General features: G+C 52.4%; 1 protein-coding gene across 3 annotated transcripts; it reads left to right on the top strand.

Moving 5' to 3' along the window:
• Positions 1-2,811: 2,811 nt before the first annotated feature.
• On the top strand, positions 2,812-20,806 carry LOC125638062 (cyclic GMP-AMP synthase-like receptor). Of its 3 annotated transcripts, XR_007357144.2 has the most exons (8): positions 2,812-3,570; positions 3,770-3,851; positions 10,769-10,795; positions 11,336-11,597; positions 11,839-11,992; positions 12,211-12,320; positions 12,861-13,094; positions 19,997-20,118. XR_007357144.2 is itself a non-coding variant. In XM_048853285.2 (7 exons), the coding sequence occupies exons 1-7, from the start codon at positions 3,007-3,009 to the stop codon at positions 20,076-20,078; spliced, it is 1,281 nt and encodes a 426-aa protein (XP_048709242.2). In that variant the 5' UTR covers positions 2,812-3,006; the 3' UTR covers positions 20,079-20,227. The 3 variants fall into 3 exon arrangements, 2 of the variants coding, with proteins under 2 accessions (XP_048709242.2, XP_048709241.2); XM_048853285.2 differs by lacking the exon at positions 12,861-13,094 and having other exon boundaries at positions 19,997-20,227; XM_048853284.2 differs by lacking the exons at positions 12,211-12,320; positions 12,861-13,094 and having other exon boundaries at positions 19,997-20,806.
• The last annotated feature ends 364 nt before the right edge of the window (positions 20,807-21,170 follow it).

Genomic DNA, 21,170 nt, shown 5'->3' with positions numbered 1-21,170 from the left:
ACCCAGGAGGTCGTGGCAGCAAGAAAAGCCCCTGGTGGTCACCGTGGGCACATCTGAGAAACGCTGGACGAGTGGCTATATTCTAAACCCAAATTTCACTGCAAACTGCGTAACCTCATGGCCACCGAACTGCAGCCCCTGTCGGACATTACCGTGACAGGTAGACCATGTCTAGCAAAAACAGGTTTGATATGCGCCATCACCCGTTTAGCCCTAGTGTCTTCTCGTAGGGTTATCTCGGGGAGGTGAGAACTATAGTCTAGGAGAAGTACACCGTTTTCTCCAGCCTCTGTAGACAAATCCAGGCTTCCTTTGCCCCAGGGGGCCAATCTTTTCCTGTGCCACCAACAGGGGCTCTTTTGCTTGACTTGGCCTGTATTTTTGGCACATACAGCAACTCTGGACAGTTTCCTCAATGTCGCTGTTCATGTGAGGCCGGCATAGAAGGGCTCTGGCCGTTCTCTGAGGTTTTCCAATCCCCAACTGATCTTTATGACTCCTTTATAATGTATTTTTCTGTAACGCCTTGGGGATCGCCCTCCTGTGGCTTTAAACAAAATGTCATCTAGTGCTGAGAGCTCCCCTTGTATTGATAATAGGGGCTGGGAATCTGCTCTCCCAGCCACCCTGCGCTAACAGTCTCAGTTACTTTCTGCAGGCTTTCATCCCGAGCAGGAGCTCTGGCAATCCCGGTCCGCATTTTGCCTGAGACCGGACAGGATTTTTAAAATTCTGAGCAACGTACAAAATCTAGCTCTGAACTTTGCTCCACCGCACTTGTGTCCAGTGCTTCAGCGAGTGTGTTTGCAAGCAGCCAGCCAGCCAGCCAGCCTCTCCCAGGTTTGGGAGCAATGGGCAAAGGATACATTTGGAACCAAACATCTAGCCTCTGTATTCTGGGGGGGAAGCGGGAGCTGGGAGTGGCAATGAGTGGCTTATGGTCGGTTTCAGCTACAGGGTCTTCCCATAAATAAAAATGTGAAACTCTTTTATGCCCACAGGCTAGGCCCAAAGCCTCCTGCTGTATTTGAGTGTATTGGCACCCAGTTTTTGTGAGTACCCATGGCACACAAGTCACTGGTCTCCAGTTGGGACCTTGGTGCTGTAAGAGGACTACGCCAATATCTCCTTGGAGGGGTCCATGGACAACTTAGTTCTGCATGTACCATCCTAGTACCTAGGACTGGGACCTCTTCAATTCCATCCGTTTCTCAGACTCTTTATTACAATTGGCAGCCCGTGTCTACATTGTAGCGCTCTCAGGTGGCTGGTCCGAGCAGCTACCTTAAGCACAAATTTCTCTCTATATTTCCCCATTCCAAGGAATCTTTGTCCCACACCCCCACCCCTTGTCTGTTGGCAAAGGGACAAGCAAGTGATCTACTCCTACACCTTCATGTGTGAACGTCTCTCCTGGGTATGTTATTTCCATTACACTGAATTTACATTGGTTTGGTTTAGCTTTAGCCTGGCACCTCTGGCTCTCTCCAAAGCTGCTCAGTGCCTCTGGTCATGCTGTTTACCTATTGTTTTTCCTTCTTCTTTCTGTACTCTGTTAGGGCTCCCCTGCCCTCCCTCGGTTCTCGCCCTGCAGACAGAAAGCAGAAGGCCAGAGTCCGACGTGCAGGCAATGCGCTGTTTAGTGGGGTCACCAAGCAAGCATATCCATCCGTACGGCTTTTCCTGGCCTCCCTCCTCTTTCTTAGCAGGCTCTATTGTACCTGCAGTGCTCGCCCCTGGTCCCACCCCTTACAATTTATGGCCATGTTCTGTTTGGAAGGTCGTGAGTCTGGGGGCTTCAGTACCACCTCTTTTGTACCCGATGGGAGGAGTAGGGAGTGAGGTTGTGTTTCGGCCAGGGTCCCCTTTTCTCTGGCTTTTTAGTGTTTCTTATGGCTCCCCCTCCCGGCTGGTTGCTTGGCCTTGCCTTGAGACAGGAGTCGAGGCCATTTTCAAGTGTGCGCTCGTCTATTAAACTCCCCCGTGCCCAGCTATACCTTAACTCTCTTCCTCATCTCGTCTCCTTGTGCTAGCAACCACATCCGGCTGTGGGCAGATGCAACACCCCGGGTCTTTGTTCTTTGTTCACACGGTAGTAAGGATATAAGCATATCAAAAGTTAAACAAGCAAACAAAACCCCAAACTCTATCTCAGGCAAATATACAGGCCTGAATGCTATATTCCCCTCACTGACATATCCTCTGATTCAAAACATCTCTCTCCTCATAAGAATGAAACAGGAGTGCGCTATACCTCAACTTTCTCTCCAGTTTCATCATTCGCCTCTCTGCCAGAGATAACTGAAACACATCAACGGCTTCCAGACCAGCTCTTGTCACGACTATCGCTACCTTCTGATTGTCTTCCTGTTTGCTGGATCCCATTGTTGCCAGTACAGAGGGAAGCGCTGTTTAAACCACCTCCAGTTTCCCACAAAGTTTTAACTCTGGTGGGGCTGTTCATTCCTCCATCCTTCCACCCAGTGTCTGTTCTTCGTTCATATACTCCTGGTACCGGGTGGTGGTCAGTGATCACTCGATGCTCGCCAGGGCTCCGCTCTATCCTCGGTGTGGTTCCAGCCAGCTGTGCAACACAATAGGAGCTTCACAGCATCCCAGTCTGGGAGCTCAGCCCTTAAAGGCACAGCCCCTGACAGCACAATCCTACACCCTGTGTTATACAGGAAGTCAGACTAGAAACTATGAGTCCAAGTGGAATTTATCTCCGAACAACTGACACTTCTACTATTATAGTATTATGGGTGTGTCACTTTCAGTAAGTCAGAGGCCAAAGGTCCCTCTGGCACAGATAACCAGCGTACTCCCCGGGCAACCCCCCCCCCCCCCCCACACACACACACACCACCACACAGCTCAGCTACGAGCAGGAAACAGCTACAGCCAGGAGAGGAAGCACCTACAGGAAGTGCAGAGCTGAACTGCAAGAGTTTCCCCAGTGCCTCAGGAGGGCTCAGCCCTGCCAGGAGCCACCTGGGCCCCGCGGGGATGGCTGGCGCAACCCAGGGTGGGGCCCGAGGGCCAGGAGAAATGGAAGAGGAACAGGCTGAGTCTCATACAGTCGCCCAGGAGTTCCTGAACTGGTTCTTACGGCGCCATGTGTATCCCGAGCAAAGGGAACACCGGAGAAGGGAGCAGGAGTGCCAGCAGGTGCAAGCTCTGGTCAGGAGGATCATGGCTCGGGTGCATCAGTGGAATACGCTGTTGTTCACGGGGGAAGCCATCCTGGTGGGCTGCCAAGCCCAGGACCTCCACGTCCGGGCAGAGTCCAGCAGCAGCGACTACGACTTCCTGGCCCCCATCCAGTACAACACGAGCGTGATCCTGCTGGGTACCCTGTACAGTGCGCCGTGCACAGAGCTCCACTTCCTGCCTTCCTGGCTGAGCCTGAGGTCTGGCGTGCCGGTGTACCGCTGGGAGAACAAGCTGGTGGTGGATTACAACAAGGTGACACTGAGAAAGATCTTGGATGAGAAGGCTGTAGACTTCGGCAGGAAGGATCTAGGCTTGGACCTCACGGAGGAAGACATCAAAGAAATAAATGGCCGACAGGTAAGTGAGATCATATCAGAATGTATCCTCCAGAGCCGTCCACACACTCAGCTCTGCCGGTGCCCCTCACTCCCGACCCACAGCCCCTGCTAGCCCAGCCCTGCCCCCCAGCTCTGCCGGTGCCCCTCACTCCTGAGCTGCAGCTTCTTTTTATTTTGGATTAAAGCATCTGAATAAATTTGATTTCACCCCTTTTCAGAAGGATCTTTGGACGGGCGGCATCGATCCATTTCTGGTAGCTAGAAAGTTCCATGAATTTGTCGAGAATGCTCTGGCTGAGGGTAAGTGTTGGTTTTAGCATTAATCCATTAGTGTTGCATTAATTAATCAAGGCCTGAAATGAAGATGATAAATAAACCCTGTGACGCTCCTCAAACTAATCCCCAGATATTCTCGTATCACAATCCCAGCTCTCCCAAGATGCTCCGGCTAATCCCTCCCCCAGTCAATACGGCCACACGTAACCCAGTCACTGCAGCTGCAGGGCAAGGGGGTCATTCTCAGGGGCTATTGCTAGAATTAGCCCTGTGCAGGCATTTACCTTAACTCTTTGCATAATGACAGGTTTCAGAGGAACAGCCGTGTTAGTCTGTATTCGCAAAAAGAAAAGGAGTACTTGTGGCACCTTAGAGACTAACGAATTTAGGCACTGCATTTAGCCGTATGGAGTGGAAATCTATCAACTGCATGAAAATTCGTTAGTCTCTAAGGTGCCACAAGTACTCCTTTTCTTTTTACCTTAACTCTGTATTTCCTGGGCAATACAGGCCAGAGCATGAGTTACCCAGGCAACCTTAACTCTGCGTTAATCACCCTTTGGTCGGTGATTAGAATCGTAGATTCCAAGGCCAGCTGGCTTTGTTTGCACTAGGAGAATCGACCTCTCCCCTCTGGGCCTCTGTGGGGCAGAAACAGGGTAGAAAACGGTTGTAAATGTCTCTCAAGCCCTAGGCTGGGCCCAATTCCAAACCCAGGCAGCTGCCTTCCACCCTTCTCCTTCCTTCTAGGGCTGGATTTTTTAGCTCATCTCTGTTAGCAAGTTCCAAGATGGCGAGAGCTTTCAAGGAAAAACCTCTGGTCCATGGCAGTCAGGATCCTGGTCCCCTCATCGATCCGTCTTGTCATTCCAGACCAGGAGTGCTTTTGACCCGGGCAGTTGACCAAATCTGGGGAGCTGTTGCTTGTTCCTGCTAGGAGGAGAAATTGATGATAAGAGTCAAGTGTTTTCTTTGATGCAGTCTTGTTTGTTGACAAAGTTTATGCAGAAAGTCCTGTTTCCCTAAACGTAGTAGGAATCAAACAACAGAAAACCAGTTTCTCTGCTCACTGTCCCAAACATGCCTTTCCTAGGGTTCAGAGGAACAGCCGTGTTAGTCTGTATTCGCAAAAAGAAAAGGAGTACTTGTGGCACCTTAGAGACTAACCAATTTATTTGAGCATGAGCTTTCGTGAGCCACAGCTCACTTCATCAGATGTGTACCGTGGAAACTGCAGCAGACTTTATATACACACAGAGAATATGAAACAATACCTCCTCCCACCCCACTGTCCTGCTGGTAATAGCTTATCTAAAGTGATCAGCAGGTGGGCCATTTCCAGCACAAATCCAGGTTTTCTCACCCTCCACCCCCCCACACAAATTCACTCTCCTGCTGGTGCTAGCCCATCCAAAGTGACAACTCTTTACATAATCAAGTCGCAAAAAGAAAAGGAGTACTTGTGGCACCTTAGAGACTTGATTATGTAAAGAGTTGTCACTCATGTGTTCCAGTCCCCTAATAATTTTTGTTGCCCTTCGCTGGACTCTCTCCAATTTATCCACATCCTTCTTGAAGTGTGGGGCCCAAAACTGGACACAGTACTCCAGATGAGGCCTCACCAATGTCGAATAGAGGGGAACGATCACGTCCCTCGATCTGCTCGCTATGCCCCTACTTATACATCCCAAAATGCCATTGGCCTTCTTGGCAACAAGGGCACACTGCTGACTCATATCCAGCTTCTCGCCCACTGTCACCCCTAGGTCCTTTTCCGCAGAACTGCTGCCGAGCCATTCGGTCCCTAGTCTGTAGCTGTGCATTGGGTTCTTCCGTCCTAAGTGCAGGACCCTGCACTTATCCTTATTGAACCTCATCAGATTTCTTTTGGCCCAATCCTCCAATTTGTCTAGGTCCTTCTGTATCCTATCCCTCCCCTCCAGCGTATCTACCACTCCTCCCAGTTTAGTATCATCCGCAAATTTGCTGAGAGTGCAATCCACACCATCCTCCAGATCATTTATGAAGATATTGAACAAAACCGGCCCCAGGACCGACCCTTGGGGCACTCCACTTGACACCGGCTGCCAACTAGACATGGAGCCATTGATCACTACCCGTTGAGCCCAACAATCTAGCCAGCTTTCTACCCACCTTATAGTGCATTCATCCAGCCCATACTTCCTTAACTTGCTGACAAGAATACTGTGGGAGACCATGTCAAAAGCTTTGCTAAAGTCAAGAAACAATACATCCACTGCTTTCCCTTCATCCACAGAACCAGTAATCTCATCATAAAAGGCAATTAGATTAGTCAGCCATGACCTTCCCTTGGTGAATCCATGCTGGCTGTTCCTGATCACTTTCCTCTCATGCAAGTGCTTCAGGATTGATTCTTTGAGGACCTGCTCCATGATTTTTCCAGGGACTGAGGTGAGGCTGACTGGTCTGTAGTTCCCAGGATCCTCCTTCTTCCCTTTTTTAAAGATTGGCACTACATTAGCCTTTTTCCAGTCATCCGGGACTTCCCCGGTTCGCCACGAGTTTTCAAAGATAATGGCCAATGGCTCTGCAATCACAGCCGCCAGTTCCTTCAGCACTCTCGGATGCAACTCGTCTGCTGATTGGTCTGCTTCCCGATGGGTCTGTCTCCTGCATCCACAGCTGATTGGTCTATTCCCTGGCATCCGCAGCTGCCAGATCCCACCCACCCAGGCCCCGATTCCCAGCCCTGGGGAGGGGGTCCCGCAGGGAGTCGATGACTGACGGCTGTCACTGCCTCCTGGGCTTGCGCCAGCCGCTCAGCCACCATGACAGGGAGAGGCACTGCCCCCCACCTCCAGTGAGCACCCCCACTGCAGGTACCCCCTCCAGCTTCCCCAACTGTGCTCCCCAGTTCCCTCCCCCCCCCCAGTGTCCTGTTTTGGGGAACCTGAAATATGGTAACCCTAGCCTTTCCAGCCAGCACTCTGCCCAAAAAGCTTTTCTTTTAGCCACATTGCTAGCAGCGCTTCTATTCCTGTCTGCTGGGCTTTCTTCTTGCTTCTGTGTGTACTTGTGTACACACACACACACACACACACCGAACAGTGCCCAGCTAAGCCCCTGCCCACTAGTTCACATTGCCCCAGGTTACACCCAGTCCATAACAACAAGGGTTTTGTTTAACGCAACCTTTAACTAAGGCCTGGTCTGCGCTACAGAGTTAGGTTGACATAAGGCAGCTTACGTCAACCGCACTCTCTGTGTCTACACTACAGCCTTATTCCTGCTGATGGAAGTGCCCTACATCACTGACATCATAACTCCACCTACACACGAGGCGTAGGGCTTATGTTGGTGTAGTTAGGGTGACGCAGGGTCCCTGTAGACACCGCGTTACTTACATCCGCTGTTGGCTGTCATTCATTCAGCTAGAGCCCTGCTTCCCCCACAGGTTCCCGGCTCCCTGCTCCCAGCCGGGCTGCCACCTGGGTTCACTGATCCCCGCTGGGAGACCTGCTTCCCCACCCAGGTTCCCTGCACCCTGCTCCCAGCTGGGCACCCCACCGTCTGAGCCAGACAATAGCAGCGTGAAATCGGCAAGTATGTCAATTTCCCTCTTGGTAGGCTCTGTGCTGTGAAATGGAACCTGCCCCGAGCTCACAGCTGGGGGTGTCACCCCGGGGCGGATGGGGGCCTCCAGCTGTGAGCCCCATATGGCTGCCAGTGCCCCACAATGCCCCACTTCAGTCTGTGCAAGTGTTCCTGGTAAGGACACGCTGCCCCGGCAGAAGGAGGGCAGCATGGACACCACCAGCCCATTGAATTACTGCGGTGGCTATAGGTTGACCTACATTAAGTTGACCTAATCTTGTAGTGTAGACAAGCCCTAGAGCCCTTCATTTTTTACTGGTTTTTACCCGCCCCCCCCCCCCCGCAAAAAAAACAAACAAAAAAAACCCCTCCTGGGTTTACAAAAGCTCTTAGTCAGCTTTTACCAATTTTCACCCAAATTGTGGATCACTCAAGTACATGAAAATACCAGTTATGTTAAGGAAATCCAATCCGTGACATCCGGTAGACGTGTTTATGTTAATAATGAATTCGTCTAAGTGTAAAAGCTAGGCTGTCTGTTAAAGCAAGGTAACGCCGTGGAAGATACACACACACGTCAGTGCTTGACTCCTAAACAAAAGGAAGCGCCAGAACCTGGCTGTCTGCTCCAGAAGGAGAGATGGTGGCTCAGTAACATGTGGCTCAAACCCAGCTCCCTGCTCTGGAAGGAGAGATGACATCTCAGTTAGCCTCAGCCACCATCTCTCCTTCTGGAGTAGGGAGCCAGGTCCGGGGAGCTTTTAGGACTGGAGCACGGATGTACTTTTCTTGATTTGTTGCTTTTTCTCTGTCTTCCCATCCCCCAATATCCATCCCGATGTTGACCCAGAAAACTGCGACTTTAATTTTTTGCACCGATTCTCATCCATCTTTAAGTTTTTTTAATAAACCCTTATGAATTCCCAAATAAAATCCGAAGGTGAAGGGCCTTGCCTACACCAACTTTTCGTGGCCTTACAAGGATTTAATTAATCCATTTTACAACCAACATCCATCTATTTCTGGCACTGTTTAACTAAGGATCTGTTTCCACAGCACACTAGTGTGTATTTCCATTTAGACCTGGGTGACATTTTTCAGCCAAAACTTTTCTTCAGTGAAAAATGCAGATTCAGGTCAGCTGAATCATTTTGCAAATTCATGCCTATTTTGGCCAGTAATTTAAAACAACAGGTTTAAAACAAACAAAAGGCAGTATTTCTTCACACAACGCACAGTCAACCTGTGGAACTCCTTGCCAGAGGATGTTGTGAAGGCCAAGACTATAACAAGGCTCAAAAAAGAACTAGATAAATTCATGGAGGATAAGTCCATCAATGGCTATTAGCCAGGATGGGCAGGGAGGGTGTCCCTAGCCTCTGTTTGCCAGAAGGTGGGAATGGACGACAGGGGATGGATCACATGGTGATTCCCTGTTCTGTTCATTCCCTCTGGGGCACCTGGCATTGGCCACTGTCGGAGACAGGACACTGGACTAGATGGACCTTTGGTCTGACCCAGTATGGCCATTCTTATGTGATGGGCATGTGTAGGACCCATGGATCTTGAAAGGTGCATTATGGGGAGTGTCGATCATTGTAGCAGTGGAGATGTGTCCGCAGGTTTTGCATCTGTTGTTCTGGCAGGGTCTGGTGCTACTTTGAGTTGGTGAGTCCTGGTCTGTGGGGAGCTTGCTTCTGTTGATGAGGTTGGAGCTTGTTTGAAGGCCAGAAAAGGGGGTTCAGGAAAGAACCCATCAGTATGGGTTGTAATTATTTGATGATACCCAGTATGGGCTCCAGTTTGGGGTGGTAGGTGACAACTGTGTGCGGTTGGTGGGATTTTTTCCCCCCTGTATTGAAGCAGGTTATCTCAGCGTATTTTGGTGACCCGTTCCATGACGCGATCTACTCCTCTTATGGAGTGTCCTTGTTTGGTGAAACTGACTCTGAATGTGTTAAGGTGGGTGTCCTGGACTTTCTCCTCGGAACATATTCTGTGGTATCTGAGTGCCTGACTGTCGCGAACAGATTTCTAGGTGGGTTTGGGGTGGTTACTGGATCTGTGAAGGTAGGTGTGGTGATCCGTGGGTTTCTTGCGTCCATAGGGTTCCATTGCTGAAGTTGATCGCAGTGTCCAGGAAGTTGATGCTGGTGTGGGAGTGCTCCAGAGAGAGTTTAATGGATGAGTGGGGGTTGTTGAAGTTGTGGTGGAAATCTCTGAGGGAGTTTAAGTCGTCTGTCCAGAGGGTGTAAATATCATCAGTGTATCTCAGGTGTATCATTGGTTTTCTGGTGCACTTGTCCAGAAATTCTTCCTCAAGGTGGCCCATGAAGAGTTTGACATATTGGGGAGCCGTCCTAGTACCCACGGCTGCTTCCGTGGTTTGAACAAAGTTCTCATTGTCGAATGTACAGTTGTTATGGGTGAGGATGAAACGGACGAGTGTGGGGCGGGTATCTGAGGGTTGTCCCTTGTCTTGTAGCTATTTGAGGCAGGCAGCTCTGCCGTCATTGTGAGGGATGGAACCTTAGAGACTAACCATGCTCAAATAAATTGGTTAGTCTCTAAGGTGCCACAAGTACTCCTTTTCTTTTTGCGAATACAGACTAACACGGCTGTTCCTCTGAAACCTGTCATTGTGAGGGATGTCAGTGTACAGGGAGGTGACATCCATGGTGGCTGGGATGGTGTTCTGAGACAGGTTGTTAACGTTGCAGAGTCTGTGGACTGTGTCCTGTAGGAATCTGGTGTGTGCTCTGTCTCTTTGGCAGCAGCGAACCTAATAATTTCTGTGAGTGTTGAATGAGAGGGACTGGACCTGCAGGGAGAGGTCTCTGGGGAACTCGGGATGGGCTTCACTGATTGTTTTCTACACGGCAATGTTTGGACTATCAGATTCTCCAGAAGTTCGCGGGTGAGGCGGACAACTGGGGTGGCAGGGAGCTGGCACACAGTCTGATCTCCAGCAAAGCTCTCTGTTGCTAAGGCAGTGAGGTAAACTGGCTTACGGTTCTAAGTGCCCCGAGCAGAGCATCACACCGGGGTTGTATGGATTTTCTTTACTGGGATAAAAATCATCCTGTAAGTGAAGTAGTTAATCAGAGGAACTGCTAAGTGTAGAACAGGCCCAGCTGATCGTATTTCCGGTGTGTGTTGATTTCAGCACTTCCGACAACCCGTAGCTGTAACTGTGAGCCGGCCAAGACTTGATTAATATAGACACAAAGAAATCCGACTTCTTCCAACCCTGCAGGAATCTCATCGTTTTCTTCCAGTTTTACCTTTGTGATCAACCTTCTATACAAGACTCTGAGTGTCATAGATTTTAACTAGCCCTTTTCTTCTCCCATCTCTGTTTTTAGAAGGAAGCAGCCCTGCTCCCGGAATTAGTAAGTATTAAAAGAGATAGAATAAGGCGCTCTGTAAGTGGAGAAATTACAAGCACCACCTATGAGGGAAATGCAGAAGGGAAACTGTTAAATTGCATAGGGTAAAATGGGGAATACATTTAAAAGGGGGCTGCAGGTCGCGATTCAGAGGTATCGGCACAGTTATGGGGGGAGCCCAGGGCTGGGCTAGCAGGGGGCTGTGGGTCGAGATTATGGGGCACCACAGAGTTGTTTTCTGAGAAATTTTACCCTGTTCCTTCTTAATCTCTCACACAATGGAGTTCCCAGAGTTAGGGGTTAGGGAGTCAGGATTCTTGGTTTCGATCTTCCGTTCTTCCACTAACTCACCATGTGCTCATGGAGGTGAAGTTATTCACACAATGTCACAGAGACTCAAAAGAAGACTCAGAAATAGAACCCAGGAGTCCTGGGCTCTTGGCCCTCATTCCCTTAATCTTTGCCCTTCCATCATCTCAGATCTGCAAAGCTTTTATCTCTGTTTGCTTTTGACTCCCACTCCACTGTCTTGCCCTCTCCAAGGCAACATTAGACTGAGCGACTTTGCAAAATGCTCTGCCGTGCAGCTCAGCCTGGAGGTGGACGGCCAAGCTGTGTCTATAGACCTGGTACCCACCATCCGGAATAAAGTGGACATGTCTATGGATTGGCCAAGGCAGGATCTCAGGTGGCTTTCCGACTGGTGGGACCAGGAGCAAGGCACTGAGCGGATCAAACCCACCTGGAATATCATGGAAATTTACAAAACTGGGGCCGATCTGGTGGCCAAGAATCTGTACTGGAGGTAAAAATGCAAATCTCATTTGTTCTAGCAGAAGGCAACAAAAACACACACAGAGGGGGCTCAGCCCCTCCAGCAGGGGGGAGCAAGGACACACACACACACATACACACACAGCAGGGGCCATCCCCACCAGCAGGGGGCAGCAGGGACACACACACACCCTGGTGCAGGTGTGGGATGGGGGTCAGTCTGATCCCGTACTCCCATTCAGCCCTGTCTCATTTCCCCCACCCCTTCCCAGGCTCTCCTATTCCCTGGCTGAGACCCGACTCCTCAGGGACATTGACCTCGATGGTGCTGGGTGGAGGCGGGAGGCGCTGCAGCTGCTTAAGCAAATCAACATGGAGAAATGGGTACCGCGCTATGGCAAAGTCCTGACCTCCTACCACCTGAAGGTAACTCAGACAGAGAGGGCAGAGTGGGAGGGGGTGGGGAATGGATGATACGAGCATCCACAGGTATAGGGGAGAAAGATCTAGTGGGTTAGAGCTGCAGGGGAGGGGCGGCAGAGAGGGCTGGGTTTTATTCCAGCTCCGGGAAGGGGAGTGGGGTCTAGTGGTTAGCGCTGCGTGTTTCTTCTTCCAACTGTTTCGCTCTGGGTTCTCCATCTCAGGTGCCCATGCGCCCCAGATGCCTTTGTTGGGAGAATTTTGGTAGCGGTGCCCATTCCGCCCAAGCACGCCCTCCAGACATCCTCGTGCCCCATACCGAGGATATAGAGAGGTGAGCGGGAGAACCATCCTCAGTTCCTTCTCTGCCGCCTGACAGCCTAAGATAGTGTCTCATGTGCCCGCTTCACCTTTGCTTAGCTTAGTCAAGCCTCCAATTTTAGTCACAATTAGAGTGCGGTGCTGTTTAGCTCACCTCGTTTATTTCTTTATACTTTGTGGGGGTGTCTGTTTAATGTTCCCCTTGTCCCCTCCCTCCTCCGCCTGCCCCTTCCCCTCCATTCTGAGAGGTTTATGCTTCGGGAGTTGTCATCAACTTGGTATGCCGGGATCCCCAGGATTTCAGCTTTCCCGGTCAGTGACGGACATTCCCGGTGTAGCTGCTGCCTGAGATACCCCCAAATCCCAGCTAAGTGCAAAATCTGCTCGGCGGTTAAAAGGAGAGCTTGTAAAAATTGGAGATTAAATTTAGGCTCTTCACGATGGAGCTCTCCCTCTGACCAGTCATGGGTCCAGGCCCAGGTACCCCTTGGACATTGGCCTCTGAGTGAAAACAGTGCTCTGCTGATCTCAGTCCCCTCAAATTCCCGACCAGATTTTCCTGACATGAGGGTTTCCAGAAGTGGACTTCTCTCCGACCACCACCAACAGAAAGTGTAAGAAAATCTGTTCGAGAGGAGGTCTGGATTATCAATCCTTGGGAGACGCCTTCCTCATTCCTTGGACAAGAGCTCTTCTTCATGCATATCCTCTGACACCATTGATTCGGAACAAGATCAAACGAGACAGAGACGGAGTCACTCTAGCTGCACCAACTCGCTCGAGCCAGGTCTGGTTCTCTGACCTGATTCGTCTCACTTCCTATCCAGCTGCAGCTTCTGGTTGTTTCCTGTCTGTTGCCCCAGGACTCCAGTTGGTCTCTCCACTTCAACATGGCCATCCATGGTTCCTCAATGGTTCTCGGGGATCATAGAATCATAGAATATCGGGGTTGGAAGGGACCTCAGGAAGTCATCTAGTCCAACCCCCTGCTCAAAAGCAGGACCCATCCCCAATTAAATCATCCCAGCCAAGGCTTTGTCAAGCCTGACCTTAAAAACTTCTAAGGAAGGAGATTCCACCACCTCCCTAGGCAACGCATTCCAGTGTTTCACCACCCTCCTAGTGAAAAAGTTTTTCCTAATATCCAACCTAAACCTCCCCCACTGCAACTTGAGACCATTACTCCTTGTCCTGTCCTCTTCCAGGGATAGAGGTTTCCTGCTCAGCAGATATAAAACAGATACAGTGATCTGTACTAGAAATACTTACCTTCAGAAATGGAAGAGATTTTACCATTGGGGTCCCCAGTGACAGTTTTCACCTGTTCATTCTTCCCTCTCCGATGTTCTTAATTATCTGATGGATTTTGAGAAATCAGGTCTTTCTATGAGTTCCGTCAGCGTTTGTTTCGTGGCTATTACAGCCTTTCATTCCCCTGTGCAAGGATTTTCAGTCTTTGGTCCAAGAGGTGAATCTAGCTAAATCGCTCAGTAATAGTGACCACAATGCAAATAAATTTAGCATCCTGGTAGGGGGGGATAATTAACCCCCCCCCCCCCACACACACACACACTGTAATATTTAACTTTAATGAGAAGCAATTTGCTAAAGATTGTGACGGGCTTGTACCAACCCTACGCTGGAGAAGCGAAGATTAACAAACTGCTCTGGGCCCAAGAAGCCACGCCCCCTCGCCCCTACTGGGCATGCTCCCAGTGGCAGGAGCATTGAAAAGGGAGCCGCTCGGCTCAGGCTGGGCTGATGGAGGAGGAGAGCGGTTGTGGGCAAGAGCCTCCTGCCGGGAAGCCTTCGGGGCTCCAAGCCACCGGGGTCAAGCCGCCTAGCTGCAGCGCGGGAAGCCAGCCGGCTGCGGGAGCCGAGAGGGACGACTTGCTGTTCCCAGCGAAGGAGTTGCCGGACACAGAGCAGGGCGAACACAAGAAGGACCCCACGACCAACCCCCGGAGATGCCACTGGAGGGACAAGGGTAGAAAGCGACACAGGGAAAGCGCTCTGGGGTATCAGGACATGAACCCTGTGTCAGGGTACCTTGTTTTGAAGGGCCCTGGGTCAGAACTTGGTCGAGTAGGGTGGGCCTGGGTTCCCCTACCATCCCCACACTTGCCACTGGGCAATACTCCCCTTCTGCTATTGCTGCTAGGCAAAGCGACCCCTGGGACCGCCACTGGTGGATGTTATATCCTGGAGCGTCACCATTAGGTGGCACTATCCGTCCGAAGCACCCAGCCAGCCCCCCGACAAAGATACAGAAACTAACAGTACAAATTTTTTTCAATACATCAGAAGCAGGAAGCCTCTCAAACAACCAGTGGGACCACTGGACAATGAGGGGCTAAAGAAGCCCTCAAGGAAGACAAGGCTGTTGTAGAGAAGCTAAATGAATTCTTTGCATCAGTCCTTACTGCAGAAGATGTGAGGGAGATTCCCACATCAGAACTGTCCTTTTGGGGCACCAGATCTGAAGTACTGACCCACACTGATGTGTTGTTGTCACGGAGTGTGGGGGAGTCCAGGCCCTGCACCCCTCTTCCTGGGATCCACTGAGACTCTCAGCCAGCCAGTAAAACAGAAGGTTTATTGGACAACAGGAACACAGTCCAAAACAGAGCTTGTGGGTACACCCAGGACCCCTCAGTCAAGTCCTTCTGGGGGAGCAGGGAGCTTAGACCCCAGCCCTGGGGTTCCCTGTGTTCCTCCACCCAGCCCCAAACTGAAACTAAACCCACCCAGCAGGTTCCCTGCTGCAGCCTCTGTTCACATTCCCGGGCAGAGGTGTTACCTCCCCCTCCCCCTCCTGGCTCAGGTGACAGGCTCTCAGGTCTCCCCTCCCCAGGGCACATTCCCAGGTCAACAGTTCCCCCTCCCTGCTGCGTCACATCCTCACATCTCTCCCCCCTTCGAGACTGAACTGAGCGGGGTCACTGTGACCAGTGACCTGGGGAAGTTCGGGGCCCCCTCTCCGGGACAGCGCATCCGCTATCAGGTTGGCCCTTCCCTTCACGTGGACCACGTCCATGTCGTAATCCTGCAGGAGCAGGCTCCATCTCAGGAGCTTGGCGTTGGCTCCTTTCATCGGGTGCAGCCAGGTCAGGGGAGAGTGGTCGGTGTAGATGGTGAAGTGTCGCCCGAAGAGATAGGGCTCTAGTTTCTTGAGGGCCCACACCATGGCCAGGCACTCCTTCTCAGTGGCTGTGTAGTGTTCCTCCCGGGGTAGCAACTTCTTGCTCAGGTACATGATGGGGTGTCTCTCCCCCTTTTCATCCTCCTGCATTAACACCGCCCCCAGTCCCGTGTCTGAGGCGTCGGTGAACACCACAAAGGGCTTGTCAAAGTCTGGGTTTGCCAGAACTGGGCCACTGACCAGAGCCTCCTTCAGCGCCCGGAAAGCCTCCTGGCGCTGCTCGGTCCAGACCACCTTGTCTGGCTTCCCCTTCTTGCATAGCTCAGTGATGGGGGTGGCTATGGCGCTAAAGTGGGGCACAAATCTTCGGTAGTATCCTGCCATCCCAATAAAGGCTTGGACCTGCTTTTTGGTGTGGGGAGCGGGCCAGTCTCTGATCACCTCCACCTTGGCTGGTTCTGGCTTTAGGCAGCCGCTCCCCACTCGATGGCCCAGGTAAGATACTTCAGCCATCCCCACCTTGCACTTCTCCGCTTTTACAGTCAGCCCAGCCCCCTGGAGTCGGTCCAGCACTTGTCTAACCTGGGACACATGGTCCTCCCAGGTCTGGCTAAAGACACAGATGTCATCAATATACGCCACGGCAAAACTCTCCATCCCCCTCAGGAGCTGGTCCACTAGGCGCTGGAAGGTGGCCGGTGCTCCCTTGAGGCCGAACGGCAGGGTCAGGAACTCATAGAGCCCCAGAGGGGTGATAAAGGCCGATTTCAGCCGGGCATCTGCATCCAGCGGCACTTGCCAGTAGCCCTTTGTAAGGTCCATGGTGGTGAGGTACCGAGCTCCTCCCAGCTTGTCTAGGAGCTCGTCAGGCCTGGGCATGGGGTAGGCATCAGATACAGTGATGGCATTGAGCTTCCGATAGTCCACACAGAACCGGACCGACCCGTCCTTTTTGGGGACCAGCACCACCGGCGAGGCCCAAGGGCTGGCCGATGGCTGGATCACCCCCAAAGCCAGCATGTCCCAGATCTCTCTTTCCAGGTCCTGAGCAGTTTTCCCTGTGACTCGGAAGGGGGAGCATCTTATCGGCGGGTGCGACCCTGTCTGCACCTGGTGGACAGTCAGATTAGTGCGTCCAGGCTGGTTGGAAAACAGCTGTCGGTACGGATGCAGCACCCCCCTGACCTCAGCTTGCTGGGCAGGGGTTAGCTGATCCAAGAGGGGAATTGTTTCCAGGGGGGAACCAGCTCTGGTCCCAGGGAATAGATCTGCTAAAGGGTGATCTCCCTGCTCCTCCCACTGTCCACACACGGCCAACACCACATTCCCCCTGGCATAATATGGCTTCATCATATTCACATGGTACACCCGGCGGTGGTGCGCCCGGTTAGACAGCTCCACCACACAGTTTACCTCATTGAGCTGCTTGACGACCTTGAAAGGTTCCTCCCAGGCGGCCTGTAGTTTGTTCTTTCTCACTGGGATGAGAACCATCACCGGATCCCCGGTGGCGTAGGCACGGGCCCGCGCCGTGCAGTCATACCAGACCTTCTGCTTCTTCTGGGCTCTGGCCAGATTCTCCCTGGCCAGGCCCATGAGTTCAGCAAGTCTCTCTCGGAAGATCAGGACATACTCCACCACTGACTCTCCATCGGGAGTGGCCTTCCCCTCCCATTCGTCTCTCATCAGGTCCAGGGGGCCCCTCACCCTCCTTCCATATAACAGTTCGAAAGGCGAAAATCCGGTAGACTCCTGTGGCACCTCCCTGTACGCGAACAGCAGGTGAGGTAAGTACTTGTCCCAGTCCTGCGGGTGCTGGTTCATAAAGGTTTTCAGCATCATCTTTAGCGTCCCGTTAAACCTCTCCACCAGCCCGTTGGACTGGGGGTGATAAGCGGAGGCCCAGTCGTGCCGGACCCCACATTTCTCCCACAAGCACCGGAGCAGGGCCGACATGAAGTTGGAGCCTTGGTCTGTCAAGACGTCCTTGGGGAACCCCACTCGGCTGAAAATGGTCAGGAGCGCATCGGCCACGGTGTCTGCTTCAATGGAAGCTAAGGGCACGGCCTCGGGGTAGCGGGTGGCAAAATCTACCACCACCAGAATGTATTTCTTCCCCGACCAGGTCGTCCTGCTGAGAGGCCCTACGATGTCCATGGCCACCTTCTGGAAAGGCTCCTCTATGATGGGCAAAGGTCTCAAAGCCGCTTTCCCCTTGTCCCAGGCCTTCCCCACCCTCTGACAGGGGTCACAGGATCGGCAATACTGCCGGAGCGTGGTAAAGACCCCAGGCCAGTAAAAGTTCTGTAGCAACCTCTGCCGGGTGCACCGGATTCCCTGGTGCCCTGCGAGGGGGATGTCATGGGCCAGGTACAGGAGCTTGCGGCGATACTTCTGGGGGACCACCAGCTGCCTCCTGATCTCACAGGACTCTACTTCCCTTGTGGGAGCCCATTCTCGGTATAGGAACCCCTTCTCCCACAGGAACCTCTCCTGGCAGCCTCTCCTCATGGTCCGTCCCACCCTGAGGTTGGCCAGGTCCCTGAGCTTCTGCAAGGAGGGATCTTTCCTCAACTCGGCCTGGAACTCAGCGGCTGGGGAAGGGATGGGGCCCGGTTCCCCCTCAGTGGCCAGTTCTGAGGCCTCCGCCTCTCTGAGCCGTGCCCCTCGGCGCTCCCTCCCCACCAGGGTAGGGTCCTGGACCTCCGATGTGGTACCCTCCCCAAGGTCAGGGCGCAGTGCCCCTCACCAGCTCCGGCTACAGGTCACAACCAGGGCGGTCTGGGGCTTGCTTGGCCAGTCCTCTAGGTCTCCCCCCATCAAAACTTCAGTGGGCAAATGGTGGTGTACCCCCACATCCTTGGGGCCCTCCTTGGCCCCCCATTTCAGGTGTACCCTTGCCACGGGCACCTTAAATGGGGTCCCGCCCACCCCTGTCAGTGTCAGGTAGGTGTTGGGCACCACCCGATCTGGGGCCACCACCTCGGGCCGGGCCAGCGTCACCTCCGCGCCCATATCCCAGTATCCATTGACCTTCCTCCCATCCACCTCCAGGGGAACAAGGCACTCTCTCCGGAGGGACAGCCCCGCGCCCACCCTGTAAACCGAGCACCCTGAGTCCAGAGCCTCCAGCCCTCTGGCGGAGCTGGCCGGGGGTACTCTTCCCTCCTGAGCAGGTGGTAAACTGGTAGCCCCCCTTGTCTGGGATATCTGCCCCTCGTCCAGCTGAGTCCCTACCCAGTTAACCCTGGGTAGGTTGGGTCTGCTCAATTTGTCCCTGAGCCCGGGGCACTGGGTCCGTACGTGGCCTCTCTGGCTACTGTGATAGCAGCTTAGGTCACATTGGTCCCCTCGACCAGTGGCTGGCTTCCCGCGCTGCAGCTAGGCGGCAGATGGGATTCACCCAACAGTTCTGAAGGAACTCAAATATGAAATTGCAGAACTACTATCTGTCGTATGTAGCCTATCGCTTAAATCAGCCGCTGTACCAGATGACTGGAAGATGACCAAGCTAACGCCAGTTTTAGAAAAGGGTGCCAGAGGTGATCCTGGCAATTACAGGCCGGTAAGCCTGACTTCCGTACCAGGCGGCTTGGTAGAAACTATAGTAAAGAACAGAATTATCAGACACATAAGCATGATTTGTTGCAGAAGAGTCAACCTGGCTTTTGTAAAGGGAAATCATGCCCCACCAATCTGTTAGAATTCTTTGAGGGTGTCAACAAACAAGTGGACAAGGGGGATCCAGTGGATACAGTGTACTTGGACTTTCAGAAAGCCTTTGACAAGTTCCCTCACCACAGGCTCTTAAGCAAATTAAGCTGTCATGGGATAAGAGGGAAGGTCCTCTCATGGATCGGTAACTGGCTGAAAGATAGGGCTGGAATAAATGGTCAGCTTTCACAATGGAGAGAGGGAAACAATGGGGTTCCCAAGGATCTGTACTGGGACCTGTGCTGCTCAACATACTCATTAATGATCTGGAAAAAGGGGTGAACAGTAAAGTGGCAAAATTATTCAGGATAATTAAGTCCAAAGCTGGCTGCAAAGAGTTACAGGGGGTGTCACAAAACCGGGTGACGTATCAGTATTGATAAGTGCAAAGTAACGCACATTGGAAAACATAATCCCAACTATACATACATAACAATGGGTTCTCAATTCGCTATTTCCACTCGAGAGAGAGAGTTTGGTCACTGTGGATAGTCCTCTGAAAACTTCCACTCAATGCGCAGCAGCAGTCAAACGGGCTAACCATGTGTTAGAAACTATTAGGAGAGGGATAGAAAACGAGACAGAAAATGTTTCATCTTGTGGGACATCACAGTAGAGACGGAATGGAGGGCGGTTCGTCCGCTCACCTCTAGGGCTCGCGGTGTGGGACACACGGGTGTGTGGAGCTCACGCACAGAGCAGATGCTGCTACCGAAAAATCTCTGCTCGACGGCACAGGGGTGTGCGCACCTGAAGGGCAGCATCCGTCGGGGCCCGGTTCTGGGAGAACTCCAGCTGCTACACGAGGTGAGTAACTTCTCCTTCTCTCGCAGATGGTCCTGTTTTGGGCATCTGACCTCAACCCAGAGACCAAGAACTGGGCCACGGTGCTGGATGCTCTGGGGACCCTGCTGAAGGTGCTGGAGTTCAGCCTGGAGAAGAAACAGCTGCCCAGCTACTTCCTGCCTTCGATGAATTTCTTCGACTGGCACCGGAGTGAGGAAGAGAATTCCCTGAAAAACCGGGTGCTGGAGGTGCTCAGACTGGAGGTGAGGCTGATGAGATGCAGCCCAGAACAGTACCTCCAGCTGAGCTACGACCTGGCCACGCCCCAAGGCCCGGGACCCTTCATCCAACGGGCGCGGGAGCTGGATGAGTTTAGAAGGAAGCATCAGAAACTCTTTGAAGAGTTCAAAAACCTGAAGGAAGAAAAACAGCCGGGACAGGGAGCTGCAAGTATCTTCTTCGCCCAACACAGACACTTGGGCTCGTGTCTGCAGTTGGATATTCTATGCCAGGGGTTCTGAAACTGGGGGTCGGGACCCCTCAGGAGGCCGTGCGGTTATTACATGGGGGGGTCACGAGCTGTCAGCCTCCACCCCAAACCCCGCTTCGCCTCCAGCCTTTATAATGGTGTTAAATATATGAAAAAGTGTTTTTCATGTGTAAGGGGGGGTCGCACTCAGAGGCTTGCTGTGTGAAAGGGGTCACCAGGACAAAAGTCTGAGAACCCCTGTTCTACGCTAACTTCACTTGGCTTTGGCTTTATCCTGGGGGAACAGAGTCTGCTTAAAAACCATGAGACTTTATTTAAAAAACCAATGTTTTTAAACAATAATAAATGCCAGGTTCTGTTTATTGGCCTTCAGAGTTTTGCAGTGGGTGTTACATGGGGACGCTCTGGGTTGACCCAAGGGGAGCTGGGATCAGAATCCAGCCCTGACCCCACTGCAGTCGGGGGGTGACTCCGGTTTGACCCCAGAATCCAGCCCTTTGGGAGTAGAAACCGAACCTCTTTTCTCCTTTCGCCCTCAAACACCGTTCGGTGGCTTAGTAGAGCACGTCCGCTTCCTTTCCGAAGGCCCAGCCCGCTCCCTCCCTCCGCACGCCGGGCTCCAGTTACGCCGGCTCACGGAAATGTCGCCGTTCCTAAACCTCCGTTGTCTCGTCTCTGCTGTCAGCGAGCCTGCGTGTGGGCCCGCTCCACTTCAGTGCGTGTTGGAACGT

The sequence above is a fragment of the Caretta caretta genome, chromosome 6 (assembly GCF_965140235.1).
Source record: "Caretta caretta isolate rCarCar2 chromosome 6, rCarCar1.hap1, whole genome shotgun sequence".
Lineage (NCBI taxonomy): Eukaryota > Metazoa > Chordata > Testudines > Cheloniidae > Caretta > Caretta caretta.
The sequence above is the reverse complement of the archived record's forward strand: the minus strand, read 5'-3'. Positions and strand labels throughout refer to the sequence as shown.